General features: G+C 37.2%; 1 protein-coding gene across 1 annotated transcript; it reads right to left on the bottom strand.

Moving 5' to 3' along the window:
• Positions 1-11382: 11382 nt before the first annotated feature.
• LOC148772379 (uncharacterized) lies at positions 11383-12922 on the bottom strand. Its single transcript, XM_088815015.1, has 4 exons — positions 12269-12922; positions 11993-12154; positions 11753-11878; positions 11383-11643 (listed from the first exon to the last, which is right to left on the bottom strand). The coding sequence occupies exons 1-4, from the start codon at positions 12920-12922 to the stop codon at positions 11383-11385; spliced, it is 1203 nt and encodes a 400-aa protein (XP_088671141.1).
• Between the last annotated feature and the right edge of the window lie 1679 nt (positions 12923-14601).

The raw sequence follows: 14601 nt of genomic DNA, 5'->3' as shown, positions 1-14601 counted from the left end.
TTCTAATTTTTTTTATATTGAAAATATAAATATTAAATAGTTCACTTAACTAGTAGCCTACGCTATTTGGTTGAGGTGATTATTCAACAATTTTGAGGATGAATAATTGTTTACTCATTTCTTAATCATGGTGATAAAACCTAATTTGGGGGATCACATCTAAGGTGATAAAACACAATTGTGATCTGAAAATATAAAATTTAGTTCAAACATAAGAATTTATTTTCTCACACTAGAAAGTTTATATGCTTAATTGATAGTAATTTCCCCTTTTTAAATTGGCTAGGATTGTATGTGTTGCATGCATACACTTAGTCCATGTGCATTTCCACTTGGCTTTTCATTTAGCATTATTTTTAAGATAACTTAAATGAAATTGCCTAGAAGTCCCTCTAGATTATTTCAAGTTACTCCTAATTGCAAAAAGACCCCTCTTCATACTTACTCATTAAGAATACAACCCTCTTCAATTCTATAAATACCACCCTCTCCTCTTCATTTCCTCACACCAAAAATCAGCTAAGCCCCCTTCTCCTTCCCCCTCTCCATCGATCAAAATAGCCCAAAGTAGAACAAGAAATCTCTTCTTCTAATTCAAGCCTTCTCCATTAAATCTCTTCCTCCTCCTCCTTCTTCTTCTTCTTCTTCTTCTTCTTCTTCTTCTTCTTCTTCTTCTTCTTCTTCTTCTTCTTCTTCTTCTTCTTCTTCTTCTTCTTCTTCTTCTTCTTCTTCTTCTTCTTCTTCTTCTTCTTCTTCTTCTTCTTCTTCTTCTTCTTCTTCTTCTTCTTCTTCTTCTTCTTCTTCTTCTTCTTCTTCTTCTTCTTCTTCTTCTTCTTCTTCTTCTTCTTCTTCTTCTTCTTCTTCTTCTTCTTCTTCTTCTTCTTCTTCTTCTTCTTCTTCTTCTTCTTCTTCTTCTTCTTCTTCTTCTTCTTCTTCTTCTTCTTCTTCTTCTTCTTCTTCTTCTTCTTCTTCTTCTTCTTCTTCTTCTTCTTCTTCTTCTTCTTCTTCTTCTTCTTCTTCTTCTTCTTCTTCTTCTTCTTCTTCTTCTTCTTCTTCTTCTTCTTCTTCTTCTTCTTCTTCTTCTTCTTCTTCTTCTTCTTCTTCTTCTTCTTCTTCTTCTTCTTCTTCTTCTTCTTCTTCTTCTTCTTCTTCTTCTTCTTCTTCTTCTTCTTCTTCTTCTTCTTCTTCTTCTTCTTCTTCTTCTTCTTCTTCTTCTTCTTCTTCTTCTTCTTCTTCTTCTTCTTCTTCTTCTTCTTCTTCTTCTTCTTCTTCTTCTTCTTCTTCTTCTTCTTCTTCTTCTTCTTCTTCTTCTTCTTCTTCTTCTTCTTCTTCTTCTTCTTCTTCTTCTTCTTCTTCTTCTTCTTCTTCTTCTTCTTCTTCTTCTTCTTCTTCTTCTTCTTCTTCTTCTTCTTCTTCTTCTTCTTGTTGAAAGAAAATAGAAGATTGGTGAGAAACCCGAAATTTGATGATGATATGCTATGAAATTTATTATCCTTATGTTTCTAATCATTGCATGTTAATATTATTGATTTACTATTTACTAATTGTAATCTTATATGTTTAAGGTTTGGATTTGAGGCATATAAGTTGATTGGGTCTAGAATCTTGAAATAGATGGTTATATGTAAAATTTACAGATTCATAGGTACAAATTTTAACCCATGTTTCACCCACGAGTTTATTCATGAAAACTACGAAATTTTATATGAGGATAGATCTCTCTATTATGGTCATATTGATATGTGTCTTGTAATTTTTGGAGTAGAAATAAATGAGTTATGAATTATTTACCGAAACTGTACAGAACTAGAGTTAGTTTAGAATTAGTAATTAAACATAATGTTTTACTCTTTCAAATTTAGTGATTCCACTTGGAATAGAACCCCAACTTAGAGAACTCATTTGAGATAATAGTTGGCAATGTTTGACATTGTAGATAATTTATAAGAAAGTTTTGAAGTCCCCTCCCCTGTTCTGAGTTTTAAACTGCACAACTGTACCATTTTACTTATTTATCCTAATTTTCTAAGGATTTTCTAAAACTATTTTTCTGGGGAATATAAGACTCCTAATAGTATATGGAGTTAAAATTTCAAAAGGTTTGGATGAATATTTAAAGCAAAATGAATTTTTAAAGTCACTCACTCTGTTCAGATTTCAAAACTGTACCCCCTTAGAAATTTACTTATATTTTTTGTTCGGATAATGATTTTTCTAAACAGTTTCTCGGTGGTTTTAAAGACATATAAAGGAGTATCTTGTAAAAATTTCAAAGGCTTTGGATTTGTGGTTCAAGAGAAATGATTTTTCAAAGTTCGGATTTCAAAACTGGTTGATTTTCTTAAGATGACTGTTTTTATCAAAGTATGATTTTCGATAATGGTTCTAATATCCGAAGTAGGACAAATAGGTTAGTAATGAAGGTGAAAACTCTAAGTTATGTCCTAATAATCTATGTTTAGGTATCTTGTTGCATGCTAAGAAAGAATTAGAGTCTACTAGCCTAGAACTGTGTTATGAATCAAGTGTAAGATTTAGAAATATGATTAATTGATTTCTATGATGAGTTAGAATACTTGATTGTTTTCGTATATTATTTGTTATGATATGTGGCACTTTTGAAATAAAAGTGTATGTAATAAGTGATTAGAGGAAAGTAATGTCGTATGTGATAATTTTCGTAGTTCATGATATGAGTGATATTGATATGCTATGAATGACATGGTTGTATGATTATGTGATTATATTATGGTTAAAGTTGAAGAATGCCCTTCTTGGTGCTACTATGTGATATTAAATGTTTATGTGTACTTATAAAATTAAATGTGAAAGTAAAAGTGCTATGTTCTATATGATTATGTGTTCAATGATTTGATTAACGATGTGAAGTATAATTGTTGTGGTACTTGTTACTTTTATGCTTGTTTATGTGAAAGTAAACATAGATAGGTCATGTAAGCTTCATGTGATTCATTATTAAGTCTAAGATGCATAAATCACGATTTTTTCAAAGTTAAAAATGTTTGGAAATTGGTTGTGGATCTAGGTGAATAAGTATGGGATACGGGGGGCTGGTATTCCGGTTAGTGGTTGATAGTTGGGGTCCACATAGGGGCCCGTCCACATAGGGACTGATTCACATAGGAATCGGGATTATAAACCACTAACTCGGCTATAGTAAAGTTATAGCCGTGACTATATTCCGGTTAGTGGTTGATAGTTGGGGTCTACATAGGGACCTGTCCACATAGGGACTGATTCACATAGGAATCGGGATTATAAACCACTAACTCGGCTATAGTAAAGTTATAGTCGTGACTATAGTAAAGTTATAGATCACAAGCTCCAAAACACACGGCTTATTGCCGAACTCCACGATTGTTTTTCCAAACGGGCCCAACGTTTTATCATGAAAAGTTTTAAAAGTCTTAAGTCTCATTTTGCATGCATAATGCATATTAGAGTAAAGAAAAGAAGGGTGTTAAGTACCCGACTTTTGCATATTAAAAGTAAAGAAAAAGAAGGGTGTTAAGTACCCGACTTTTGAAAGAACATGAAAGGATGTTAAGTATCCTTGAAAGTTTTAAAGGAAAGGTAAAGGTAAAGTATAAAAAGTGTAAGTTTGAATGATCGTAAGTTATTATGTGTTCGTGTATGCCTATATATATATGTGTGTATATATAAATTATGTGTAAAGACTTTTTCAAAACCTTGTTATTACTTCCGGATTCTTACTGAGTCTTTTTAAAGGCTCATATAGATGTTATCTTGGTGTAGGTAACTCATGATCCGAATCCGAGAAGCAAAGTTGAACCAAGTTTGGGGAAAGCCGAGGGATCGAGCCGTATGGAATTTATGTGGATTTAATTAACTTCTGTTTTGGTACTTGAATCTTCTTAGTGGATTGTAATCCGTAGTACTTGAATATGTTATCGGCAAACTATTTTAACCCTTATGTATAATATAATGTTTTCCGACTATTCTTGTTATTTTCTAATGTTGATTTCTTAAGAGCTCCACCACAACCCGATCCATTATTTAAAGTAAGAAAACGTTTAAAGAAAAATGTGGCACCGAATAAAGGGAGAATGTTTTTGACTAAATATATGAAGTGTTCGACTTCAAAGGTTTTTCAAGAAAGATTTTTATTGAACGAAAATTCAAGCGAACCACTTCAAGTATTTTCAAAACTAGTGAAAACTTTACCACCTTTCTCTAGAACTTTGTTTCGAAAAACAAAACCGTATTTTTAAAAGGTCTTCCGCTGCAACTTAATAGAAAAACTTTTATACCATTTTCCGGTATAGAGTATAAAGTAAACGGGGTGCTACAAACTTTCAACAATTATCAATCTCCTATTTTTCATCAATATATCTCAAATCTTAATATATAAAGATAGAAATTCGTTTTGTTAAATATAAACCTATATATTTGGATTATAAATTTTAGGGCAAATTACCAAAACCCCCCCTGAGGTAAGTCTGAATAACGAAAATCCCCCCACGTTCTCGTAATTACGAAAACCCCCCTTGACTAACGGTTGACCGAATTTTTTTAACCGAAAACGTGAAATGTCTATTATATCCTTCTGTTAAATATGTGAAAATAAAATGGCAAATTACCAAAACCCCCCTGAAGTAAGCCTAAATAACGAAAATTCCCCCCACGTTCTCGTAATTACGAAAACCCCCCTTGACTAACGGTTGACCGAATTTTTTTTATTTATATATTTTAATTGATTTTATTTATCCAGAGGAGTATTAAACCGATATTGTATATTAAATATAAACGAAAACCCCCACTTACATGTTGTATATTAAATATATATTAATCTTTAAAAAACATAAAAAAGAAATAAAAACAAAAAAAGAAATAAAAACAAAAAAGGAGAAAAATATATTGAGTCTTCTTCTTCCCTTCGTCCTTCGGAAGAGACGACCCAATCTCCAGTCCTCCTTCGGAATCATTCGACTTGCACAATGAAATCGAATACTTCTCTCCATCAATCGACACGACTTCAAGCTTTCTCGCCCTTCCCAATCCGAAATCCGCATCGCACAAGTCGAACTTCGGCGAACCGGAAACCCCAACTGTCCTCATCCCTACAAATTTCTCATTATCGGACATCCAATTCTCGACACCTTTCAAAACCTCGTCTTTGTTATTCACCCTGTTTTTAATATCCAAAGCTATAGCCTCCGCAACAATTACAAACCCTTCTTCCCCGACAAGTGTTTTGTGCTTGATTTTCGCTATTCCGCCACCCAAGCAATTGCCGAAGTAATTCAGTGGCATCGGCGGATTAATTCAGTGACCTACCTGTTATGTTGAAATTTTTGAAAAGAATCGACACTTGTGTATCGAATTAAAAATCGACATTTGTGAGCGGCGATGGAGGACGTTTTTTCGACGGCAATAGAGGGCATCTTAGACGTCGGCGATGGAGGACTTATTTTCCGGCGGCGAGGCAAGTTTTGTCAGTGTGTGGGCGAGTTCTCGGCGGCAGGCAAGATCCCGGTGAGGCTTTGAAGCTTGAAGTCAATCTCGAATGTGTCGTCTGATTGTGGTCTTGCGTGAGAGGAATTGGATTTTATTTATATATTTATGACCCCTTATTAAATAAAATGCTTACAATTACCCCCTAAGGGTAATTTCGTGTACAAGGGCAAAATTGGTATTATCGGAGGAATTCGGGAGAATCAAAAAGATTCTATCGAGTTTAACACCGTTAGAGCGATTTGTAAGACGTCTGCATACCTCAGGGGGGTTTTCGTAATTACGAGAACGTGGGGGGGATTTTCGTTATTCAGACTTACCTCAGGGGGGTTTTGGTAATTTGCCCTAAATTTTAATATGTAAGATTTAAAAAAACCAATGTTATATAAAATATGAGTAATACTACATTATTAAATTTACTATGTTAATGTACTATATTTTCTTATTATGTATTAAATTGATTTTTTTTTTACTTTTGAAATAATATCCCATGTATCGCACGGGGCAAAAATGCTAGTTAGGAATATAAAATTAGAAGTTCGGACTAGAAATAAAATATTAGGTAAAATTATATGCCACAAAAAAAATTACTTAGGGTAATTTTGTCTTTTCTTGTTTTTGATGTGATTTTAAATTAAGGGAAAATGAGGGATAACCCCATCAATACACAAAATAATAGAGTCCAGGGTCATTTTAATATTCACTATTTGTAAAGAAATCTAAACTTAACAATAGGAATTGTGAGACCCCCCTCACGTGTTTATTATTCCAATTTTGTCCTTTCTTCTCCCACTCTTTCTCTCTCTTCCCCCTCTCTTCTCAATTGTCCTTTTCTTTCTCTCTCCTCTCCCTCTTTTTTTATTTTTTACGTTTTTTTTTCCTATTTTCTCTCATTAACTTTCTCTCTCCCCTCTGATACGTCTCTTTCTATTTCTCTTTTATTTTATTTTTCTCGAATCATTCGCTCTGTCTCTCATCTCTAATAAAATCGACTTGTATATATTCTCTACCAAAATTGACGGATCCATAGCCGACGCATCTTCATGGCTACCATTGGTTCACCCGGTCTAGTAACAATGAAACGTTCAGATCTCTTTTCTGACGAAGCAGAATCCGCCGCCGCTCTTTCTTAATGCACCCCACCGCTGATTTTCTAACTCAAAAATCTCTGCCGTTAGAGTCTTGCATTATTGTCTCGGAGCCTTATGCTCATTTCATTGGCTCAGATCTAAATTTTCAAGGAAAATTACGGCTAGTGATAGTTGTATTGTGGAAATTTGTTTTTTAGGGAAATTGAATTTACAGGGAAGGTACCCATATGCTTCAGCCTATTGAGATCATTTAGGACTTTGGGCATAATTGTGAAAGTATTGGAATTACTTACCGATGGATAAATAATTTAACGGTGGTGAATTTTGGTCATAAAATCATGGCATAGAAATGATCATTGACTACTATAAATTAGTAGTTAACTATCACAATTTATAGCTACGTACCTATCAAAATTTCATAATTAACTTTTACTATTTTGTAGTTGACTGACACAATTTTATAGCAAAATAGAAGAATATTATAGTTGGAATCGTTTGGGACTTTGGGCGTAATTGTGAAAGTGTTTGAATTACTTGTCGATGGTTGAATAATTTGAGGGGGGGGTGAGTTTTGGTCTTAAAATTATGGTATATAAATGATTACTGACTACTATAATTTAGTAGTTAACTATCACATTTTAAAGCTAACTAATAAACTTTCATAGTTAACTTTCACTATTTTGTAGTTGACTGACACAATTTTATAGCAAATTAGTACAATATTATAGTTGACTACTAAAGTCAGTAGTTAAATTCATTATTTTAGTTGTTCACTAATATTTCGTAGATCTTTTGAAACAAAAAAAGAGGTAAAAGTAAAAACAGATCGAAGTATAATTAAAAGGATTAAAATAATTAAAGAAGATAGAGAGAGAACAAATTGGTTGACCGATCCTATTTAAATGGAGGGGGTCTAGTTCAAAAGAAAAATGTAGGGATAGTATTTGGGTACGTAAAATGGAGGGAGTTGCACTATATTAAAAAAAATGCTTGGTACCTAGTTTTAATATTTTTGCTAATGAGGGGGTTACGCCTCATTAACCCATAAATTAATACCTAACGTTAGGACTTGCTTGGTTGGGAAGATTAGTCAATATTAATTAAATAGTAGGAGCTCTTTGATATAACCCCTCAATACTTGCATCAAAAGGCGAAAACCCTCGCCCCTAGGGCCCCCATCCCTTGGTCCGACAAGTATTAACAATATTAAATTAGTAAAAAATAGCAATATAAAATTAGTTGTTCTAACTAGATATAAAATATGAGGTAAAATTATATGCTACAAAAAAAAATTATTAAAAAATATTTTTTTAATAGATTTTACTTCTTATTCTTTATGGCTTCGCCCGAGCTCGAACCGGAGACCTACAGCGTGTTAGATTGACGGGATAACTAACTACACCACAAAATCTTTTCTTTCATCTCGCTATCACAATGACATTTTGAATTATTTAAAAAAATTAGTATAGAAAAATTGAAATAATTAAAAAAAATATATTCATTCCGAAAAAGGTTTTAAAAACTAGAAAAAACAAATTCAAAAAAACAGATATTTTTTGATAAAAATAATATTTGAAAATAAATAAATAAAATAATTGTATAAAAAAATATCTTTTTTTGGAATATAATTTTTTGATTTTTGAAAAATATAAAAAAGAATTGAAATAATATAATAAAATTGAAAAAATGAAATATTATTTTCGAAAAAAATAAAGAATAACAAATTATAAATATTAAAAAGAATAAGAAAAAAACTATGTACAATAAGAAAATGTAGTTCGATCATTTTAGAGTAATTGGGTTGATGTTTAGAAAACTAAACATCAAACAATATTTTTTTTTAAGAGAACGACACCCGATGAGGGTGGGGGGTTAGGCTTAACCCTCTACCTGTTTATAAAACAAAATTTAAGAAGTACATAATGAGTTTCGCTCAAATTGCTACTGCCCAACATATGGCTAATAATAGCAATTGACAAACAAAAGACAATAGCTAACTAACAAAATGTTAAGAATACGGGCAAAACAGGTGGCCCAAGTAATAAAAAAGACAGGGATGAGAATGATCATAGAAGGTCGGGGAAGACCAAGGTAGACCGTTCGCCTCACCACAACAGTCGAGGCCACTTACACTTCCGCCAAAAATGAGCGAAACATGTATAACGGCTGCGAAATGTGTGGCACCATTCGGCAAACAGTCTAGTCTTGATAGACCCAAACAATCCATAATCACCCCAACCATTCCTAACATGTTCACGAAAAATCCTAAATTGCCAATAATATAAAAACGTGGAATGCATGGCACCTATGTGCGAGACTGTCGTCTAAAGGATGGATATCCAAGCTGGTCCGTCCGAATCATCTGCTGAATAGGTCGGGGAAGTTCCGCTGTTGTGAAGGTACGAGCCAACTCGGTCTGACACCCCAAGTTAGCTAATGCATCAGCGACTATATTGCCCTCCCGGTAGATATGTGTAATTCTGTACTCCAAAGTAGAAAGAGAGTTCCAAATCGCCGTGAGAGAACTCTGAAGACTCCAATGACCTTTGTCCGTGTGCGAAAGAAGTCTAACAACGACTTCTGCGTCAAGCTCGATCGAAACTCTAGTGAATTGCCTCTGAATAACAAATCGCAGCCCCGAGGCAAGGGCAGCACGTCGGCTGCAATACTGCTCGGGGCAGAGATCCTCTCGTGAAATGCAAGTATGGCATCAGCGTCCGAACCTCTGATAATCCCGCCAATAGCTGCAATCTGGGTGGATGCTCTACGGGCTCCGTCTGTGTTTAACTTCACCCAACCCGGATCCCGTGGAAGCCAAACAACTTGATGAGGTGTGAGAGTTGGTGTTCTGACTCGGTAATATAGGCCAAGAGACTCAGCCACGTGGGGAATGCCAGTGCAGCTGTCCGCCAAAAGTAAGTTGGTTTGGTGAAGAATCCTGATGTGCTGGATGACCCTGTAAATGATGGAAGAAGCGTGAACCGTGATATCCTTGTGCTTGCTGTCTTTTCTTGCAATCCATAAGTACCACAAGATCAAGCAAGGCACAATGGTTGTGATGTGTGTGTGGTGTGCGAGTGTGTGCGAAGTGAAGTGCAACTAATAAAGTAAAATCTGGGCTATGTGCGTAGTGGTGCAGGTGTATAGCCAAAAAGATAGAAAAAATGATGCCATACCCTCTTAGCCGTCGGGCTCTCCACGAAGATATGATCAATCGACTCAACAGAAGGAGACTCAACACAGGAATAGATGGATCTGGACAACAATAGCACCTCGAGGCGAGAGAGGTGCCTGGAGACTGAAGTTTGAGATCCACTTGGAGACGGTGAAGAAGGAGACGCCAAACAAAGATAGAAATTGTAGGAGTAAGACAAGATCCCAAAAATATACGAAGAAGAGGGGTAGGGGTATGCTGCTGTCGTATCAAGGCCCAAGCCGAGGTCAAGGAAAACTTGCCATCCGAAGAAGCTCTCCAAATGGGCAAATCACCTGAAGCACCAGAGATTGGGATCGAGCAAATCCTATTGATCCACTCAAAAGGAATATCCTCAGCTAGCTTGTTTCGATCCCACTGATCGTTAACCAAATAATACTCCACACGAACTGACGTTAGCCGACCACCATCAATAATGTCCGAAAGGGGACCATCGCCAAACCAGTGGTCGTGCCTGAAATAAACATGACCTGGACCAATCCGCCAAAATATTTGAGCTTGAACACGCTCTCGGACATGGCACATGCGCTTCCACACCGTGCTATAGAGTGAAGATACAACGGATGAACCTGGGAACCGATTCCGACAATACTTGTTTCGGAGAAAACGGGCCCAAAGAGAATCTTGAGCACGGAATCGGAACCAGAGCTTGTAAGTGAAGGCGTCAATCACATCCGTCAAACGCCTCAACCCCAAGCCACCCTCACCAACTGGCCGACAAATCATCTCCCAAGCAACCCAATGAGGCCGGCGCTGATTACCATAAGATCCCTAGAGAAATCGGGCCATGCATTGCTCAATCTGCTGAATAATGTACTGCGGAGGTTGAACAACCTGAAGAAGATGCAAAGCCATAGTCGAAAGAGTACTTCGGATCAAGGCAAGACGGCCCCCGAAAGTCAAAGCGGTCCGAGCCCAACCCGAAATCCTGGCTTGCATGCGATCAAGCAAAGTCTGAAACAAACTGCCCCGGTCCCTCCCTTTGTATAGCGGAGCTCCAAGATAAATGATAGGAAAATCCTTTCTCGGATAACTGAGAATCCGAGAAATAGTGCGAAGATGACCATCAAAACATGCCCTATCAACTGTGAAAGTGCTCTTGTGCATACTAATCAACTGACCCGCAGTCCGACAGTAATGATCAAGAAAATCCCGCAGCTTATTCAGGCCAAAATTATGGCACGAGGTAAATATCATCACATGATCCGCATAGGCCAAATGGGATATAGGGATGCCTCCCCTTGTAGAATAAAACATGCTTGGACAACGGCTGTATAGTGCATCTAGACCTCTCGAAAAATACTCAGCCGCAAGTACAAAAAAAGTCGGCGAGAGCGGATCTTCCTGCTTTAGACCACGAGATGAAGTGAAATACCCCGTCAGCTTCCCATTTAATAGTAAAGAGAACTTGCACGAGGAAACACATCGTCGAATAATATGAACCAAGTTCGCCGAGAAACCCATTAGCTCGAGTACACGAAATAAGAACCGCCACTGAACCCTATCATAAGCCTTTGCCATATCCAGCTTCAAAATAAGATTCGGATTTCGACAACGAACTGATATCAAGTGGACCATCTCTTATGCTAATAAAATATTATCACTAATGAGACGACCCTGAACAAACCCACTCAGAGAAGGAGAAATAATGTGAGGCAAATGAGGTGCCAGTCTGTTCGTAAGTAACTTGGTGGTAATTTTATTGGTCACGTTGCACAAGCTAATCGGGCGGAAATCTGTCCAAGCCGTCGGAAAGTCCACCTTTGTAATAAGAACCAAGGTGGTAGCGGTGAAACTCGCATGCATAGATCCACCCTCGAAGAAATCCCCACAAACATCACACTAAATCAAGTACCAACAATGTTGATAAAATAGCGAAGAATACCCATCAGGACCTGAAGCACTATCTCGACAAATCCCAAACACTGCATCTTTGATCTCCTCAACCGACGGACGAGTAGAGACTGAAAAAGTCCCTTTGAGGAGCGGAAAATAGGGACTCATCAACCGGAAGCAAACTAGGCATATCATCGGCAAGAAGCTTGCTAAAGAAATCAACGCCCGAATCCTTGATCTCCTGAGCAGATGTGAGAACCGAATCACCATGAGAGATAGAGTGGATTCGATTGACGCATCCCTATTTATTGACTAATGAGTGGAAAAACTTAGAGTTTCTCTTTCCATCAGTCGCCCATCTACAAGCTGTCTTCTGCTTCCAAAAGTCCTCCTCAATATTGAGCATGAGGGTGAGTTCAGCAGTGGCCTTTTTCAAATTTGCACGGTTCTCGGGGGATCGATCCAAGTCATATATGTGCTCGGCCTCTAGAACAGCTGCCTCGACCCTCTCTTCATTCTTGAACACGTCCCCGAAAATATTCCAATTCCACTACTGAAGCTTCTATTTCAATCGTCTCAACTTCGTGTGCAATCGATGCATCCCCATCTGAGCACACGGAAAATCCCAAACCTGTTCCACAATCTGACGAAACGTAGCGTGGCGGATCCACATATGCTGAAACCAGAATGAAGCAGGAGACCTAGACGAAGAAGCAGCCGATGAAACCAAAAGAGGAGCATGATCCAACCAGGTCCGTGAGAGGTGGGTAACCTGCGTTAAAGGCAGTAAATCTAGCCAAGCAGAGTTATATAGAATCCTGTCCAAACGCTCCAACAGACCCGAAGGGCTCTCCCAAGTATAGCAAGAACTAGCCCCACAAAACCCGGCATCCGAAAGTCCACAATCCAAAACCATAGCACCAAACTTAGCCATATCTAATCTTCTATCCGAAACCGATCTATTCCGTTCTGACTCAAGTAAGATTGAGTTGAAGTCTCCCCCAGAAATCCAAGGAGTGTCACCAATCGTCTCAAAAATGTCGCGGAACGAATTCCACAAAACACGGCGCTCGGAACGAGAGCAACTAGCATAGACCGCAGTAAATACAAAAGGAGCATCAAATAAACCAGATATGCATCTAACATGCAATAATTGTACCTCATCCCTAAGCAACTCCACTCGAAAATTGTGATCCCAAAAAATCCAGATCTTCCCCGCACAATTAGACAAACCAGCAACGAAATCCAAACGACGGCAATAATAATCATGCACAAACTCAGTCATAGGTTTAGAAATAACCAATAAATTAACTCTGTGTTGGCGACAAATAAAGCGCAAGTGGGATTGGGTAGCCTTATTTTTTACCCCCCTTGCGTTCCACACCAAGAATTTACCCAACATCAAGAAGAGGGGGGGGGGGGGGGGGGGGGGGGGGGAATGGGACCGATCAGAAGATTTCCGAGATGTGACAAAGAATGAGTTACCAATAAGGTGGGCCTCCTCCGCATGCCAACGTTCGGCATTCTGCAAACGCCAACGCTCAGCATCAATCAGGCTCGATCGCCACGAGGCCGAAGGTTCATCAATGATAGAGCCCGGAGTAGCGTGATCAGCTGGGCGTATGCTCGTGGCTGGGCTCACGGGCTCATAAGGGATCATGGCAAGGTGATTGAAAGGAGGCGTGCCGGCCAAATTTTCCTCGGCCGTGGGCCGGACCTTGGTCACATAGTGTTCGCAAAATAAGGCAGCCGACGTAGGTGTAACTGGATCCGTACCCGCCGAAAGTCCTGACCCCTCTCGTCCGTGTACACCATGATTAAGGGGAACATCCTTGACCAACGAAGTGGCTGAAGGTGATAGAGAGGGGGTTGAGAGGGCTGCCCCTTTGCGGTTTGGGAGCTAGAATCTTGATTTCTGTTCTTTTTTTAGGGAGACACATGCTGATTTTTTTTGGACATGGATAAGGCCTCAATATCATTCAAATCTGCTGCTTGATCATCGGCAATAGTATCTATAGGGTCTGGACTCATCGGTTGTTTGGTGTTAGAAGTATTTTTTCGGCCCTTTTTCAAAGATTTTGGAACATGTTTGGGGGCAACATCCGGTTGAATATGAGCAGCCTCTATATCCTCTTGACCCCACTCTCCAACAATTCAAAGGGAAAACATTTATGTACATATAATAAATTTATTGCTGCTAAAAAAAAACAAATAATAATTGTAAGGAAAAAAAATTAAAATTGATTATCAAGTGATGAATCGATTGAGCCGATTATGGGTCGAGGGAGGCTGGAAGAGGGAAGAATAATGGATCTGATACAATTGCAAGAGAGAGGGGTTTTCAATCGTCTTATAAACTATTATTATATATAATACATTAATACAAATTTGCGCATATATATATATATATATATATATATATATATATATATATATATATATATATATATATATATATATATATATATATATATATATATATATATATATATATTAATTAATTAATTTTGGAATTATGATTTTCATATATTAATTAGTTTAAATAAATTTTGAAAATTTCAAATGGTTGCTTTTAGAATACTATTAGCAGCCAAAATAATTCGGTTGATGTTCACTCCAAAAATTTATAGCAACCATTAATCATTTTTGTTATAAAATTGGTCGCTATTAACATTATTTACAGTGACCATTAAATGAAGGTCGTTAAAAAGTAGAGATTTTGTCACTATATAACTAATCAACTCTGGACAAATTACAATGACCATTTATAGCTACCATATATTAGTTGGTTGCAAAAAAAATATACGTAAATTGAGTATTGCAACCAAAATATTATTGGTCGCTATATGCATATGTAGTGACCATTTTCTAATCATTGCTGAAAAATTGGTTGCTAAAGCTAGTTTTTCTTGTAGTGTAGTTGGTTGTACCAATCGCTTTTTCCCAGGCCTTGTGTTGATTGTG

This window comes from Erythranthe guttata, chromosome 2, assembly GCF_056151865.1.
Source record: "Erythranthe guttata isolate IM_541 chromosome 2, IM_541, whole genome shotgun sequence".
In the NCBI taxonomy this organism is placed as follows: domain Eukaryota; kingdom Viridiplantae; phylum Streptophyta; class Magnoliopsida; order Lamiales; family Phrymaceae; genus Erythranthe; species Erythranthe guttata.
Note: the sequence above shows the minus strand (reverse complement) of the source record. Positions and strands in the feature narration are given on the sequence as shown.

Bases quoted from the DNA above. Each gene is read 5' to 3' on its own strand.
- LOC148772379 (XM_088815015.1), bottom strand. From the start codon at position 12,922: ATGACTGAGTTTGTGCATGATTATTATTGCCGTCGTTTGGATTTCGTT. The intron at 12,155-12,268 runs GTTTGGGATTTT...GACGTGTTCAAG, and splicing joins TTCGTCAGATTGTGGAACAG to AATGAAGAGAGGGTCGAGGC. The intron at 11,644-11,752 runs GTCGGTTGAGGA...TACTTGATTTAG, and splicing joins TTTTCAGTCTCTACTCGTCC to TGTGATGTTTGTGGGGATTT.